Below are 16,305 nucleotides of genomic sequence, written 5' to 3' on the forward strand. Positions count from 1 at the left end.
CCCTCCTCCCACCTCCCAAGCTACATCGGGCACTGCTGGCATTCCTCATTCCCCTAGGGCCATGGCCCCGAAAGAGGACATGCTGCCCCCGGGCTGGGAGGATCTAGACAGGTATGTTGACCTCCTGTTTCGGAGCTTCGATTCCACACTTGTTCCTCGTTCCCTCCCAACCACCTTGCTTTCCCCGTCGAGATGGCCGCCCTCCCCCAATCTCCACGTTGTGGAACCCCAACACGCCTCGCCGGCGATTTAAACTATTTCCACTTTGGGAAATCGGGGACCTGAAGAGAAAGCTACAAAGTGCACTATGCTGACTCCCCATGTGGCAGGCAAATGGGCCAGCTCTTTATGATGGGCTTTGATGGGACCTCGGTCAGCCCGCAGATTCGCACCCTCATTGAAGACTACCATCTAGGCTCCGTCCTACTGTCAGCTAAGAATCTTAAATGTAATGATCAGTCTTATTCCTTCCTTCTTGTTTTAACTCTCAACCTCAACCTCAATCTGCTCTTACTCCCCTTTTTTTATCTTAACTTCCTAGTCCCCATCGTCCCCGATGGGGAGCCTCCCCCTCCCCCTAGCTCTGGCCAGATGCTGATTTTGTGAACTACAGCGGCTGAAGAAGCAACTCGGTTGGTCCTTGAGTTGCAAACCATTGCGCGAGCTGCCGGCCATCCGGTCCCCTTGTTGATCGTGTTGGACCAAGAAAATGGAGGCGTTAATAGTTTATACGATGAGATCTATATTCGTCAATTCCCCAGCGCCATGGGAATTGTCGCGACCGGTTCCAAGACCCTCGCTCATGAGGTCGCCGTTGCGACAGCGCAGGAAATCAAAGCGGTAGGGGTCAATTGGATTCTTGGACCGGTCCTAGATGTCTTGACGAACGTGCGAAACCAACCGTTGGGGGTGCGTACCTCTGGGGACGACCCCCAGGAAGCATCGCAATATGGGGTCCAGTTCATGAAGGGATATCAGGAAGCGGGAATAGCCACCTGTGGCAAGCATTTCCCCTCGTACGGCAACCTGGAATTTCTGGGATCCCATGCCGATGTTCCTATCATCACCGAATCTCTGGAGCAACTCAGTCTAAGTGCGTTGGTTCCTTTTCGTAACGCCATCATGCAGGGCCTGGATGCCATGATGGTCGGCGGTGTGTCCATGTCCTCTGCTGGGATGAATGTGATGCACGCCTGTCTGAGTGACCAGGTGGTCGACGAGCTTCTACGGAAAGATCTGAAGTTCGAAGGAGTCGTCGTATCCGAGTGTTTGGAGATGGAGGCCCTGACTCATAACATTGGAGTGGGAGGTGGCACGGTGATGGCAAAGAATGCAGGCTGTGATGTGATCTTGCTCTGTCGATCCTTCCCAGTGCAGCAGGAGGCTATCAATGGATTGAAACTGGGGGTAGAGAACGGCATCATTGGCCGTCCTCGAATCGAGCAGTCCCTGCGTCGTGTGCTGAATCTCAAAGCACGATATACCTCGTGGGAGCAGGCACTGAATCCGCCCGGAATCCTCTCTCTCACCCAGATGCAGCCATCCCATACGAACTTATCCACGCGTGCTTACAACAGTTCCATCACGATGATGCGGGATAAGAATAACCTACTTCCTCTTTCGAACGTGATTGAAGCCAGCGAAGAGCTTCTCCTCCTGACCCCGTTGGTCAAGCCCCTTGCAGCGTCTGCAGTATCACTTTCCGTGAATGAAACTAAGCATGGATCTCTGGACACGACCTCGGTCGATCATGCGGCTTCGGTACTGAGCGGAGAAAGCGTATTCAAAGAGCTGGGGAGATCCCTCTCACGGCAAAGAAATGGACGGGTGTTGCACACCTCCTATACCCATAATGGCGTGCGGCCAATCCATGAGGATCTCATCAAACGAGCCAGTGCCGTCATTGTGGTCACTGCAGATGCCAATCGTAACCTATACCAGCAGGCATTCACCAAACATGTTTCGTTGATATGCCAGTCGCAGTACTCATCGTCCGGCGAACGTTGCGAAAAGCCCTTGGTCGTGGTCGCCGTCAGCTCACCGTTTGATTTCGCGACGGACTCTTCGATTGGGACCTATATTTGCACGTATGACTTCACAGAAACCGCGCTTCAGGCTCTAGTCAAGGTTCTCTATGGAGATCTGACACCCACGGGAACCTTGCCGGGCACCATCAGCCGCAGCCAGAAAATTCACCAATCTCGACAGCATTGGCTTGTAGAAAATTGGAATGAAGACCGAGATGCCGATGGCTTGGAGGCGCTGCTCGATGCAGTTCGCGAGGACTGTACACAAGGACAGCGCTCCGAGCTTCTCGGTGCCACCTCTGGCAGCTTCCTACTCCGGAAGGAGGATATCGATGAGGCACATTTTGTGGTGCGTAACAGCAGTACCCGAGCGCTCTATGGATTCTGCGCAACCTACTTCTTTCGATCAACCGGTACGGGCGTCATTGGGTGTCTGATCGTGGATCCCTCGCGGCGGAAATTGTCTATCGGACACTCCCTTCACAGCCGAGCCATCCGGACCCTGCTTCAGCGAAAGGGCATGAAGCGATTTCAACTGGGGTCTCGACTCCCGGGTATCTACCTGGGGATCCCTAACGTTACCCCTGTCGTACGTAAACGGCTGCGGCAGTGGTTTGCCAATCTGGGGTGGAACATTGCCCTCTCGCGCCCCGTCTGCAGTGTGGTGCTGCGCAACCTCGGAACCTGGACTCCACCAGAGGGCCTGACAGCCACGCTGCAGAATGCCGAAGTCATCTACGATCTCGTGTACGGATGGGATTTCGCGCGTGCCATTTTGGAGCACATCAAGACCAATGCCCGACAGGGAGTCGCGGACATCTACAGAATTGCACTGGGTGGTGCACCCAATTGTGGCATCATCCGAGCCAAGCGGTCGTCCGACGATATGATTCTTGGGAGCATTGTTGTCTACAACGAGCGATCTGCGTTGGCGGACCATATGCCGGTCTTACGTGCCACTCAGACCACTGTCGGGGGCATCTCGTCACCAGTCATCTCGCCCTGTGCTGACGACTACTCCACTGTCATGCAGGGGTTGATTCTGCTAGCTATCAAGCAAATCCGCAAGCTGAATGCTAACGCGGTAGTAATGGATTGTGTATGTTGACAACCCCTCACTCGTTTTATTGTCCCCCGCTTTCTTCCCTGTCCTTGTCTTTAATTCTCTGTTCTTGGAGTTTATCTACCCTATGCTAACGAGCTTGCAGGTGGACGGCGATGGCAACTTCGATTGTCTTTCCTCGATGGGCTTCAGTGTGCTACACAACTTTGAAGAGGTGAATTGTGACGCCACCGCCTGGACGATGATGCATCCTTCATAGAGAGGGTCTTTGGCTTGTGATTGTGTCTTTTCCTCCCTCCAGTTTTCATCTTTTCTTTTTCTCATTTCTCCCGTTGGGAGGCCTTATCGCTCTCCTCTATGATTTTCTCCTCGCATCTATGATATCCATGTGGCATTTGTTTTTGGGGGGGTTATTGTTTATTGAATATTGGTTTCTTGGCTTCCTGGGCGGTTGGGTGATTGGTCTTTTGTTTGATTTATACCATCTTTAGGGCCCCGGCTAGTCGGATTCTTATGTGATGCAAGTACCTGAAGGGTGCCTTCGTTTCTTTTTCTGCTCGTGGGGCACACGTATCGTTGATTGGACTTGTGTGTGTTCACTGGCCCCTTCCAGTCCCATCTCCTGCTTCGTGGTGCATGGATAGATTCCTACGGGGCAAATTCGGGGCGCTGGTGGGTAGGACAGGAAGTTTGCACGGCGTCATTTGAACCAATCTTACATCATATTCCCGAGGGATTTGGTCCAGCGACATCGTGTCGATCACGGGAGATCCGCATTCTGCGTGTAGCCGGCCTTCTTGTTGACTCTGGCGTTTCGATTGGGAGGCCCTTTTTGCCTTTTTTATTTTTTTTTTACTTTGAGGCTTTTGTTTAACCTTTGCTTTTGCTCGCCGAGACAAGCTCGGTCTGGAGGGCCATTCTCGACTAGTTTATCCCCAGGCCCTGTCGTGGCCAGGGCTCCGGGTGGAGTTCGTGGAGGACCCCACTGGAGGCACCAGAATAATGGTGGGCGCTGACTGGACCGGACGTCCGTGCAGAAGTACGGTGAGGAGTGGGCAGAAATCAATCCAGCTCTTTGCTTCGGCAGTCAAACCCTCTAGACTTCATGGGCTCACATCCAATGGATTCAGGGGTGACAAGAAGTGGTGTGGTATGGTCTCGGACTCCGCTTAGCGCCGGAGGCGAAGGGAAAAGCGAAAGTTAAGCACCCACTTTGGGCCACTTGGACCTCCCCGACTTGGCTGAATGGGGGACGGAGTTTTAGTCTTCTGGAGCCGGGGGAATGGGAAGTTGGGAATGTTCAGATTGCACGCTTTCTACGGATTACAGAGTACATTGTAAAATGATGGTTCGAGACGATGATTCTGATCTAGTTATCTGGGTTATCTTATCGTAGTCCTGGTCGCTTATGATCACGTTCCGATAAGACCGAATCGCGGACGAGGAACTCGAAGGGCAGGATTCGAGAATGGTGCTCAATGTCCCATATCTTTAATTTGGTGAGCGAGGAATGCTTCCGCTGTGTTTCTCGAGGCACGTCCGAAGGCGTCGGGCGTCGGAGCCACATTTCTATCCGGCCGCCACCGGGTCCAGACGCGGATGAGCACCATGTTCATGAGATGAGATGAACCGAGTGTATAGATTAATTGATACATGGAACCATTCAACGGCCGTTTTGTTAATTAACTGGGCAGCCGAGCAAGGATGTCAACAACCGGAGTTCAGCAAGAATCGCATCATAGGTCCGATGAGCAGAATACCTCCTCTTTCCCGAACGGGGCAGTACTCGAGCAGAGTTTGGCGGGCGAGACAAGCACCAGAAATGCCTCAGTCGCACAGGACAGGTGGGGAGGGGGACTTACCGGCTCTTTGAGGGTGATGATGAGCGTTATAGTTAGTTTTGCCTAATCTAGGATCACAATTCCAATGGGGTGTTTTGAAGACAACGCGACAGTCCTGTACTCCAATTGTTTTGAATGCCTGAATGGGGGAAAGAAAAGGAATCACGGACTATAACGACGCCCCACCGGGCCGGTATGGGGCAAATCCGGCAGGATTCCCTCGGCTCTGGAGGATTCGGTGGCTTCTGCATTCTGATTAGCGGCTTCATGGTGAGCAATAGTCCGTCAAGGTAACTAGTTGGTTGGCTGGCTGGCTGGCTGGTTGGTTGGTTATTTCGCTCGACGAGTTCAAGATCCTCTCTCCCATCCTTAATAGGATTAGGATGCTCGTACGTATGTTCCGGAATTCCGCGCGTATCTGAACGCACTGTTCTGCATAGGGCCGCATAGCAAGGCCTCCCTCTCTTACGGCCGACCCACATTCTTTATCGTTCGATTTCGGGGGATTCGCTTGCTCCCGTTCTGAGAAAATGCTCCCGGATCCCGACCAGAGCAATTCCGTCGAGGAGGAGGCCGAGACCTTCCGATATGGGTTGCCCCTCATGCCGTGTGTATCGGGGCATTTGGAAACTGGCGTTGATCTCTAACCTTCAATTATGCTCCGTTGGGCGTGAGTGGGCAGTCATAGTGATGATAATCCATCCAGCAGAAGGGAAATGCCGAGCAGAAGAAATCATGGATCGCCCGCTCGAGGCAAACACGACGGAGAGCCCCACACTCAAACGCGTCTAGATCGATCGGTCTGTCGGTCTTGGAGATCATCGTGTTGCTCCTCTTCGTTTCCGGTCTGTCTCATCTTGCACGAACCGTCAACTGGTTTACCTGTCCTGCTCATACACCGGTCCGGCATACATAACAGAGGAACCGACCAGGGGGGAGGGCCGCATAGGCCGGAACGGGAAAAACGAAGTCTCAAACGGGAAGCATGAAGGATCCGAACCTGGACACAGACGCATCGAGTAACACGATCCAGCCGAGAAGAAGGGGGGCAGAGGGGGGATGAAGATTGAACCACCAGTAGACCAGTCCCGAGTCCGTTCCTCAGCGGGGAGAGGGAAAATGATCTGAGGGCCATCATCAGGATCCCAGTCCCGTGGTCCTGATTCGTCTGGGGGTGGAATGAGGTGGGTCACCACCAACTGCCAGGCCCGCCGACCGGGGCACAATCATGGCTTGTGAATGGACGCCATTGTTTGAATGGCCAGGAACGAAGCTGGGAATAATCAAGCTGGGGTCGTCGCTCTCGTCTGGGACCGTGCAGAGTCCAGCCGAGGGGCGTGTCAAGAGTAAAGTTGAGTCCGCCGCGGAGACCAGTCGAATCGGGTAAATGCACGGGAGATTGAAGGAGGAGAGCAGCAGATCCGCATCCACGGGAGTTGCGCATTAGCGAGGAATAGTCTTCCAGAGACGAGAACGAGGAGGATGAACGGGGATGTCGAGACGTAGTGTAGAGAGGAGGAACGAACCACATGATACCATCTCGAACCATCACGTCCACCATCTATCTTCCACTATCCACTATCCGCGACCATCCAACTACGCCCAGCAACTCCTCGCCCCGAGAACGAGAAGCGTCCTCACATGGAAGCTTCTTTGGCTTCCTTCTTTTTTCCGCCACAGCCGTCGTGTAGCGTCCAGTCAGGGCCAGTTGCTGCTGCGGCAACGCAACACAGATGACCCGCATACAACTACGCAGACAATTCGGCGGTCGGAGGCCCGGTCGATAATCGATAATTCTGGTAATCAAGCCCTCCAGCGGCCAACTCAGACAAGAGTCGCTACATCTCTAGAGTTCCACACGCGCGATGCCTCTATATCCCCGTGTCCAGTCTATTCTCCCCCTAGTCATCTTCAGGTCCCTCTATCGCGGGAAGCGGGGGCCCACAACGCTCGCCTCTTATTCGTGCGCGCTTTCTGTATGACCAACCTCACCTGGGTGCATCACTCGCCGAGGCGAACCTGCAGAAGATCATGAAAATCATGGCCGGACATCTCCGGTCCCACCAAATCGGCTTCTCCGTCCCTCCCCCTCTCCTCCCCTCTCCCTTCATCTTTCGCCCCCACGAGGCAACTTCAAGTTCGAAGTGGAAAACGAGGAAAGGGAGGGGGACCAAAGGGAAATGGAAACTGTCCTAGGTCAGAGTTTTGGAGCTGCCGGACAACAGAGCTGCTGGATCTGCTTGGACCGCCTGGAGCTACGGGACTGGTGGACCAGGATGGGAGACCACGACTTATGGTACTGCTGGGGCCGTCTTCAGTCTCCCATCTCCAGTTAGCGATGGTCTCCCCCCCCCCCCCCTCTCTTTCAACGGCCACAAGAATAATAATCATTAAATCATCCACTGGAGAAAACAGATAGCACAGCGCTCGGTTCCTGGCTCCGACTGCGTCTGGATGGGTCTGGAGTGGATTGCCCGTTCACGGTGGGCCTCCACTACCAATCACATTGTCTGCGGGCGCATCGGGCGGAGCACGATCACAGACGGTCATGGCTCTCGCTCTCGTGTCCTGCATCCTGCGCGTTGGACGGAAAAAGAAGGCTTCCCGTCGAAATTGGCCCCGTTTTGGCCACCTGATTGGTCCCATCCCCCAACTCCAACCCCCTTCATCCCATCACGATGGCGCTGCATGTCAGACGGGCCCATGTTGATCATCAATCCTTCTGGGAGGGGCGCGTTGTCCCGCTTTTTCTCGAATAGTCAACTTTGGAATGGAGGTTGCTGCTTGCTGCACCTCCTGATACGGATGGTTCTGCATCTGAGGCAGACTTCTTGCTCTGGCGCCGATTGCGTTTCTTATATCATTTTCTCTCGCTAGGATTGGCGAATCCACCTCTCCTTTGGACAGTTTGCCTTTTTTTTATTTTCTTTTTATGATCCTATTTTTGACGCCTTTTGCACATCCCCCCTCTTCCCCGCAAGCCTGTTCTCCCCAGTGATTCGCCTGTCTTCCGACTATCTGAATCCTGCTTGTTCTACGGCCATGGCGTTTTCAGGGTTTTGACCCGAAACAGCCCGGCCTTAATAGGCAGGTGGGTTCATGGTTCTTCACTGCATGATCTTCAGGGCCCAAGACGGAGCGAAACCACGACAGTTGCCGAGAGCCGGCGCGCGATCGCCCGCGTCTTACTCCATTCAGGCCATCTTTCTAGGAGATTTCTTTCGATTTCGCTAGGCAAGCCCATGTCCTGCACGCAGTATCCCAGTCCGGACCGTTGTCGAGGGGGAGGAATCGCCGTGGACGTATCGGCAGGATCGTCGTGGATTCTGGAGTATGGTCCCGATCTTATCCCGCCTTTCTGTTTCCTCAGGTCTCTTCAAGTCCTGTCGCCCAGGGGTCCCCCTTGTTGCCTCGAGGTACTCCGTAGAAAATGAAAAATGCACTTCGTACGCCCAAGTTCCTGTGCCTCCGGTACTTCTGTACCTCCGTAGGTACCGCGTTGTATAGCCCTCAGTTCATTGCCGTCTATATTTTCGGCCTCTGCAACTCCCCAAGTCAGAGGACTACTTTCGTTCGGGCTGCTATTCTACTCGAGTCCTGTCCGTTTCTCTCTTCTCTCTCTCTCTTATTTTACCTTGTCTTTTCCCCACTTCCAAACCGTCTTCGTCCGCGGTCCCTTTTTCTGTTCTCCGCAAAAACCGCGGCTCCACTTTTCCCCGAATCCGTCGGCGCATCCGCAACGCATTCCATGTTCCCTTTCCCTGCTCCGTTCCTCGTGTCCCTCTCTCCTCCTCTGCCTCCTCTTCTTCTGCTTCTTCTTCTTCTTCTTCTTCTTCTCTCTTTTCCCCAACTTGCGCGCCGACCCTGATCCCCTTCCGGCGCCTCTTTGCTGGCATTACATTCCCAAATCCCGCACTTCTCATCCTCCTTTCGGGTCTTGTCTTCTCCGCCTCTCTCCCCTCCCCCGAATCAACCCCCTCCCCTCCCAAATCCCGCCACTCGTCTCCTCTTCTCCTCTTCTGTATACGCTCACGCATCCCCTACCATAATTTCTCCACTCACCTCCCTTCTTATCGCGTATTGGATATTCCCTCAGCCCTCGCCATGGAGGGCTTTGATACCATGGCCATGCCGCCATATTTGGCCAGCCCGTTGTCCCTCGGCAATCTCCAGGGTACCGACTATCTCAATGCCATGCCAGGCCTAGATCTCCCCGATCACCGCTCAAATTTTGATTCCGAAACCTTTGTCAGGTAAGTCCACTCGATTTTCAGACTTCCACCCGCTTTACAGAGAGGAAATGCCCGTTTCAGACCGAGGAATCAGGAATTAATTTCCTTCGCAACACAGCGACGATCTCGCCTTCGCCCAAAACACCCTGCCGCACTCTTTGAAGCGCTTTCCCTCAGGCTATGATGACCCGTTTACTGATATGGTTGCGCCATTTGACCCCGTGCCCCCGGAACAACCCCAGGATTCGTCGATCGACCATAATAACAAGCTCTTGAGTTTCTCCCTTCCTGTCTACCATTTCACGTTGCTCGACTACTCCATGCGACGGACTTCGCTTTCGGTGTCGGCCCAGCTACATGGCATGTTCTTCCTGGCCGAGTCTCCCTATACAACCTCTCCCTCCGAGAACGCCCCGCCGCAGCAAGGTGCCGAATTGACCTGCTATCGCCGTAATCTCTTCCAGATTACGGGCTCCGTTACCTTACCCCGAGGGATGCGCTACATCATGACTGATCAGGGCGATCGGATCCCCATTCTCGCCCAGGAACTCACCGTCTCGGCGACGGAATCAGTGGAGGGGAATCCTGTGAAAATCATCTCGGTGCCCTGGAAAACGCCTTCGGCTGCCGCTGCCAATTCGGGCACCGTGCTCGAAGATAACAGCACCGGCAGCGCCGCCAAGGTAGAGAAGGAGCCCCCGCCAATTCCGCTTGATATCATGGCGGGTCAGGACCTGGATACTGACTACGCGACTTTCCCCATCGCGTGGAAGCGACTACAGTTCCGTGTCGCAACCGCTAATAACGGACGCCGTAAGGAGCTGCAACAGCATTTCGTTGTTCGACTTAAGGTGGTTGCTACCCTTTCGACCGGGGCCAAGATACCGATCTCTGAGGTGCAATCGGGTCCGGTTATTGTTCGTGGCCGCAGCCCACGCAATTTCCAGTCCCGAAAGGATCTCCCACTGAGCGGCAGTGCTGCTGCGTCCCGAAAAAACCAGGCCAACTCGGCGGCTGCGCTCAACCGCACCCCGACGAATGAATCCGTGCCCCGTCGCGCAAGTGTGACACCGGCCAAGACAAAGGCTCCCTCTGGTACAGTGCAGAGCAGTTCCCCCGAGACCACTTCCGTCCCCCCCCCACCATCATGCATCAGCCACAGGTCACTCCCGACTGGACCCCCATGCCCCAGTCAGCTTCGACTGCCGTCATGGCCCACGCCCATCATGCGCTCTTCCCTCATTCCAGCCCCGAGCAACTCTCTCAGGCTGCTGATCCCCAGCGCCGCGTCAGTGGCACAACGGCCGCAGCGGCAGCACCGATCAATCTGTCTCTGTTGGATGAGGAAGATACCGCGGATGCTGGCCTTCATTTGGACCAAAAGATCATGCCACCCTACACCAGTGAACTCCAACAACAACGAGCCATGGGGATGGATCAATCTGCACAACCTCCAGCCAAGATGCGCAAATTATCCCATGGCATCTCGCAGACTCCCTCGCGGAGTGCCACTTCATCTCTGCCCTTGCTGGAGACTGCCAATTTACCGCAACAGTTCGTCTCTTCGCTGCCCTTTCCAAATGAGAGCACCGACTTTCTGTACGAATACTTCCCTCTTGGCCTCGATGACTGGCAGGCGCCTGTGGACGCTGTCTACCGGCCCCATGTTGTGCACCATACCAACATGCCCGAGATGAAATTCGTGGGGGCATCCAGAGGTCGCAGCAAGCGATATTTTGCAGCAGAGGATGTTTTCTAGTCCTCATCAACCTCTTGGCGCTGGGTGGCATTTCGTCCTTTTTCTCAACTTTTTTTCTGCCCCGGCTTTGTCCCTGAACGGGGTTCGCATCTGCATCTGCACATTGGGCTGGAGTATGGTTCGGTTCTCACTCCTGCTCTTGCTTCTATTGTCTCTAGAGCCTCTTCCTTCGCAGAGGAGAGTTTGGTTTCCTCTCCTCCGCTGATATCTTGAGGTTGTGAATTGTTTCAATTTTTCTGGATTATTGGCATTTCCCGTGTGGGCTCTTGGTGGTCTTCTCTCTCTTTTACTTTTGCCTCTTGGTTTGGATCTTGCGGCTTTTCCCGGTGAAAAAATGAGGTGCTGTGGCGTGCTGTGGAGTTCTTTGTGTTTGGTGTTTTTTTGTCTCGTATTTCTTGTGGGATGGATTTTTTTGGATGCCAATCCGATGTCTTTGGCTGACATTGCCCCCCGACTTTGTCTCCAACGAGACTTGACTCTTGGAGACATCACCTCAGCGTCCGTTTGTTTGGGCTTGGATTTACTTGGCACATTTTGGTTCTGCGGGTCTTTCTTCTATCTTTGGTTTTGGTTATATCCCATTGTGTTATGATGTTACGCTGCTATTATCGCGCCTGATCTGAATGGCCTTGAGGCCTAAGCTTGGCACTCAACGTTGAGCACCTCAGACTCAAATATATAGTGAAAGATCTATCATCTGTGATGATTTTTTTTACGAAAGGCTAAACTGGAATTTGATAAAAAAAATTTTCTAATCCGTATCTATATATATAGTTTTTGTCGTGTCTGAATCTGCGCGAGATTGAGATTTAATTTTCCATAAGATAGGGCTGAGTTGACATTTAAGAGACTTAATACATTTTAAATTTAGAAAACGAGTATGTCATCTTAAGCGCAACACATTAGAGGTAACCCAGTCCGTCCCCACTGATGGTCTCCAGATCGGCCCGAATCTCCCACTCTGTCGCGCCGACCCGGGCCGCGATCTCCGCCTGGCGTTGCTTTCCCAGGTTCAACAACTGCCGGAGCAAATTCCCATCGACCATCCCCCGACCACCAGTACCGTCGCTCTCAACAGCCCGGTAAGCGCGTGGGTTGAGTCCGCCAGGGTGCTCAATGGTATTGGTAAGCTGGGATTGCAGGGCCGACAATCGGCGGTAAGACTCTTCGGCGACGGTGGTAACCAAGGCCAACGATCCATTCTGTGATGTGATCAGGGCATGATGGGTGGTAAGAGCACTGTCCACTTCCATTTCGTCTTCTGTAGTCTCGACCAGTTCCGACGAGACAGCCGTACGAGGGAGAAGAGTGATAGTCGAGGCAAAATTGCCCGTGTAGAACTTGCTTCTATTAAGCAGCCGGTCGCCATTGGAAGACTTGGGGTCTAAGAACATGGGTCAGTAAGGGGTTTTCATTTGAGAGCAGGCAGATATCACATACCTTCAGGGTCGTACTGCAGCACATGCAGGTTGCAATCGCTGTCGGCAACCAGGATGTACAACTTGTTCCCGTCCGGGAGGAAATCCGCAGCCACTACCTCCAGATACTCCGGGTCTTTGCCGAAGAGAGTCATTCTATAAGGGTCCTCCTGTGGGGCAATGTTAGTGAGGCCAATTCAATGAGTGCCGAAGATTTTTGATACCGAGTAACCCGCAAACCAGATACCCTTGACAGCATCCCCAAGGATGCACATCCCGGTCCCTTTGAGCTCCTTGGCAACGTTGACATAGCATTGCATATCCATGAAAGCCACGGGGAGAAGGCTCCCGTCTTCTTTAAGACCCCGGACCATGCACTTCTGTCCCTGGGCCACAATGACAAAGCCCTGTCCACCAATCCCCGACAAAGCCGTCACCGCACCCTTCACGGTCTCCTTCCCCAGGAGCTTCAGCTTCCGTCCAGTCTCCGATTTTCCTGGCTCCGGAACAACGTCAATTACATCAAAAACGTATATCCCACCTCGTGCAGGAATGTCCTCGCCTTTGGCAATTGCGGTGCCCACGACAATGAGATCTTTTCGCTCATGTGTATTCTCCGAAACTTCCATATTCACATTCTTCACTGCTGTAATATGCTCCGCAAGTTCCAGAGGGTAACTGTCAATGACAGACCACGTCTTCGGGCTGACTACTTTGACAAAACTCTGGGGAACTTCTGGGGAAAAGGTGACTGATTCGTTGCGCCATTCAGGATGCAGCTCGTCATTATCCGGTAGCTTGAAATCCATATTGGAACTAGTGCCAAGAACATAGGTCTCCGATGATGTCGAGTAAGTCAGATAATCGACCTGCTCACCCAGAGGGACCTTACGGAGCGTCCAAGAGTAATCAAATTGGGTGTCGGGAGGTAATTGGCAAGCTCGAACACAGCCCTCGGAATTGACGTAGATGAATCCTTTCTCACAGGCCAGAGCCGATGAGTCGAAGCCGCTCAGCCACTGCGTATATTCTCCTCGGAGGCGTACAAAGTGTGGTGAGCTTGTCGATGTTCTGACAACAAACCCGGAAGAACTTCCGGGCAGAAACACTGTGCTGAGTCCAGAAACGTTCGAGAGGACTCGCAGTGGTTTGACCCGCAGAGGCGCATCTACTTCCGTCAATGAGGGCCCAACTCTGGGCAAGGTGTGGCTGGATTCTCTGAAAAAACGCAGATCATTTGACGGCTGGTTGTCAGCCTCTGTTGACGTGAATAGGGGCTTATAGACGATCAAGTCATCGTTCTCGGTCCGGACCTAGTTCCAATTAATACGCAAAATGTTATATCAAGTCAGGGAAATGCGTACTATCAAGTATGGCAAAGTGCTCCATTTATCTCCAAGGTCGGCAACCAAAATTTCTGTGAGAGACTCGCGTGTGTTGGACCGCCGAGGAGGCTCCGATGACAATACAGGTTGGAGACAGTCAACGCCATCGATGATCGTCAACAGCTTCATCTCAGGAAGACTGACAACCTATAGGTCGATTATTAAATCTATTTCTCACCGAATGAATCAGCAGTTACGTACCCAGAGTTTGGATTCAAGGCTGAGCAGAAATAGCAGCATATTTCCATTTGTAGAATCTCTGGTCACTGATCCCCAGTCACCAAATGCTTGGTTCTTGTCATGATAAAGACAAACAGAGCACCATTTTGAACCAGAGATATTTTCTGGAAGCGAAACCTCATCAAGATCACCATTCTCATCCGCTTGGAGAAGCAAAAGAGATGCACCATCTCTAAGGATTGCGAGAAAAGGGTCCGAGAAGCTCACGCTCAATGCCCGGCGTTCTTCCTCGGTATCTTCATCCCACATAGGATAGATCTGTGCTAAGCCCAGGTCTGAAGATAGATCGACTATGTTAGTTTTTCATTCGATATCTTTACCTCATTTATGAGACCAGAAAACCAACCTATATCATAACTTCTGACTTCATTGTGTAAAACTTGAGCGAGACGAGTGCCGCCTGCTAAAGGTCCAATATCGACGGTGAAATCCTCATTTGGATTGAAATCCGGAGCTTTGAATGGCTTCATCTCTTGACCTTCGACTATCAGGATCTCTGAAATTTCTTTGTCAGACTCTGAAGGCCGTGTCACGATCACATATTGACGAGAGAGAGTCTCGGACAAGTCGTTGATGTTGGGATGATCTCCTTTTCCTTGAATCACAGTAGCTGACCATACCCGATCGGCGCCGTCGATATTCATAGCCATGCTGGTTAAAGGGTCAATTTGCCGCTTGATAACAACTAAGCCTCCAGCTCTACCGGAGCCCTGAGATGCCACTAATTCCAACTCTGCGGATACACCCTCACCTGCCACCCGAGCCTGGTTTGAGGTAGTTTGGAAGGCTTTTCCAATCGTGACATCTCGTAGGGGGCCGACACTGGACAGTTGATCATTTAGCCAAAAATCATAGAAGCCGGGTATGGCATTCCCCAACGCTATGCGTGAGTCAGTATGGGTAGGCTCAGGCACTGAGGAATAAAGATCATCCTCATATGCATCGTCTTCCATCTGGCCGCCATCTGACAGATCCCCAGCTCCATTCGCAACAATCGTGGAATCCGATCGTGACTTTTTAGTGAATGAAGAGCGAGACCATCCCAGCAGCACCGAGTCTGCGTCTTCGCTCCCTAGGAAAACGTTTCCATCTCCAAAACAGGTTGAGCATGATGCAGCTGATTTCAAGAGATCCCCGCCAGCTTGCGCCGGCAGAGGATGAACTGTCATGCCCGACACCGACCGGCCATCTAGCTTAAATCGAATCAAAGCCATGTCCCCAGAAGCAAGTGCGAGGAGAAGATCCCCACTATCACCACCCAGTCGCTCCACCACGCACCCTTCTAAGCGAAAGGACAAGTCGGACTGATCGCTCATGGAAAATGATGAGACCTGGCGAGAGAATTCATTCACTCCCACCGCGTTAGTTTTCCCGGCTTGGTCCACATGCACAATCTCATTAGCGCCCAGAAGCAACGCTCCTCCAACAGGAGGTGGGAGAGCAACCACTCTGAATAGATCACTGGGGAGCCGAGAGACTGAAAGAAGAGTTGTTGACGCCCGTTGCTCCAGGTCTAACGTGAAGACAGCATAAAACATCACATCTTTTCTTTCATGAAGGAAAGCATTGGATGTTGCCACCTGAGAATATAAAATGCCGAAGGTCGGCTCTCGGTATTCATAAAGAAATGCAAGATTGACTGGATGCAGCAAAGAAGGGTCCAAGGCTGTCAGTGGCAGCACAAAGGATGCTGCATATGGCGTTTGATATGTCGGGCCCTGCTTGCTTCTGTCAATCTCACTTCCCTCTCCAGAGGTTTGGGCTGGGCGTTCTCCGTCCAGCTCTGAGTCGTAGTCATCCATCACTAAATCATCACCAGCTTGGTGAAAGGGTAAGATGGCAAGATTGCGTTTTCCAAAATTGAAAACCGCACATCGGCTGCTAGGATCCACACTGAGAATGCTGGTACAGCGACTCAAGTCCGGGATCCATGGACTACGGGTTAAATCATCCCGTTCGTAGTAGTGGATGGAGATGGTGGATATGCCATGTCGCGTGGGATCCCATTCAATCAAGCTGAGCTTAGCATTGCGGATGGCGAGCAAGATTGCTTCTCCGCCACTCTTGGTGTTCAGAATTTTCACTCTGCTGATATCAGTCACCGTTCCTGGCAGACAATACTCTTTCTCCAGAAATAATTTTGTCTTTGGCGGGTGAGAGGGCGATGAGTGGGTCTCAGTGATTTCTCCCAGCTGCTGCGCGGAAGGTTTGAGGAGAGAGAAAACCTGCAACAGAGATGATCGGACCACGATCAGATTGTTGGCGGTAGCAGAGAGAAAAGGAATTGCCAGGGCATGAGTAACCCCAGTGGGGGGGATCAGTTCCGTATAACACTGCATT

At 52.6% G+C, this 16,305-nt stretch overlaps 3 protein-coding genes across 3 annotated transcripts; 2 read left to right on the forward strand and 1 right to left on the reverse strand.

The window, feature by feature from the left end:
* Positions 1-61: 61 nt before the first annotated feature.
* On the forward strand, positions 62-3,349 carry N7462_008754 (putative beta-N-acetylglucosaminidase; the record flags this gene model as incomplete). Its single annotated transcript, XM_057080469.1, has 4 exons — positions 62-111; positions 330-448; positions 614-3,126; positions 3,236-3,349. 4 exons carry the CDS (start codon positions 62-64, stop codon positions 3,347-3,349), a joined length of 2,796 nt encoding a protein of 931 aa, XP_056930797.1.
* Positions 3,350-9,035: 5,686 nt separating this feature from the next.
* Positions 9,036-10,922, forward strand: N7462_008755 (NDT80/PhoG-like DNA-binding family protein; the record flags this gene model as incomplete). Its single annotated transcript, XM_057080470.1, has 3 exons — positions 9,036-9,184; positions 9,282-10,293; positions 10,320-10,922. The coding sequence occupies 3 exons, from the start codon at positions 9,036-9,038 to the stop codon at positions 10,920-10,922; spliced, it is 1,764 nt and encodes a 587-aa protein (XP_056930798.1).
* A 902-nt stretch (positions 10,923-11,824) lies between these two features.
* Positions 11,825-16,304, reverse strand: N7462_008756 (cleavage/polyadenylation factor CFT1; the record flags this gene model as incomplete). Its single annotated transcript, XM_057080471.1, has 6 exons — positions 11,825-12,306; positions 12,363-12,510; positions 12,565-13,653; positions 13,705-13,872; positions 13,927-14,240; positions 14,312-16,304. 6 exons carry the CDS (start codon positions 16,302-16,304, stop codon positions 11,825-11,827), a joined length of 4,194 nt encoding a protein of 1,397 aa, XP_056930799.1.
* Between the last annotated feature and the right edge of the window lies 1 nt (position 16,305).

This window comes from Penicillium macrosclerotiorum (genome assembly GCF_028827735.1).
Source record: "Penicillium macrosclerotiorum strain IBT 26536 chromosome Unknown utg000008l_segment0_segment0, whole genome shotgun sequence".
NCBI lineage: Eukaryota > Fungi > Ascomycota > Eurotiomycetes > Eurotiales > Aspergillaceae > Penicillium > Penicillium macrosclerotiorum.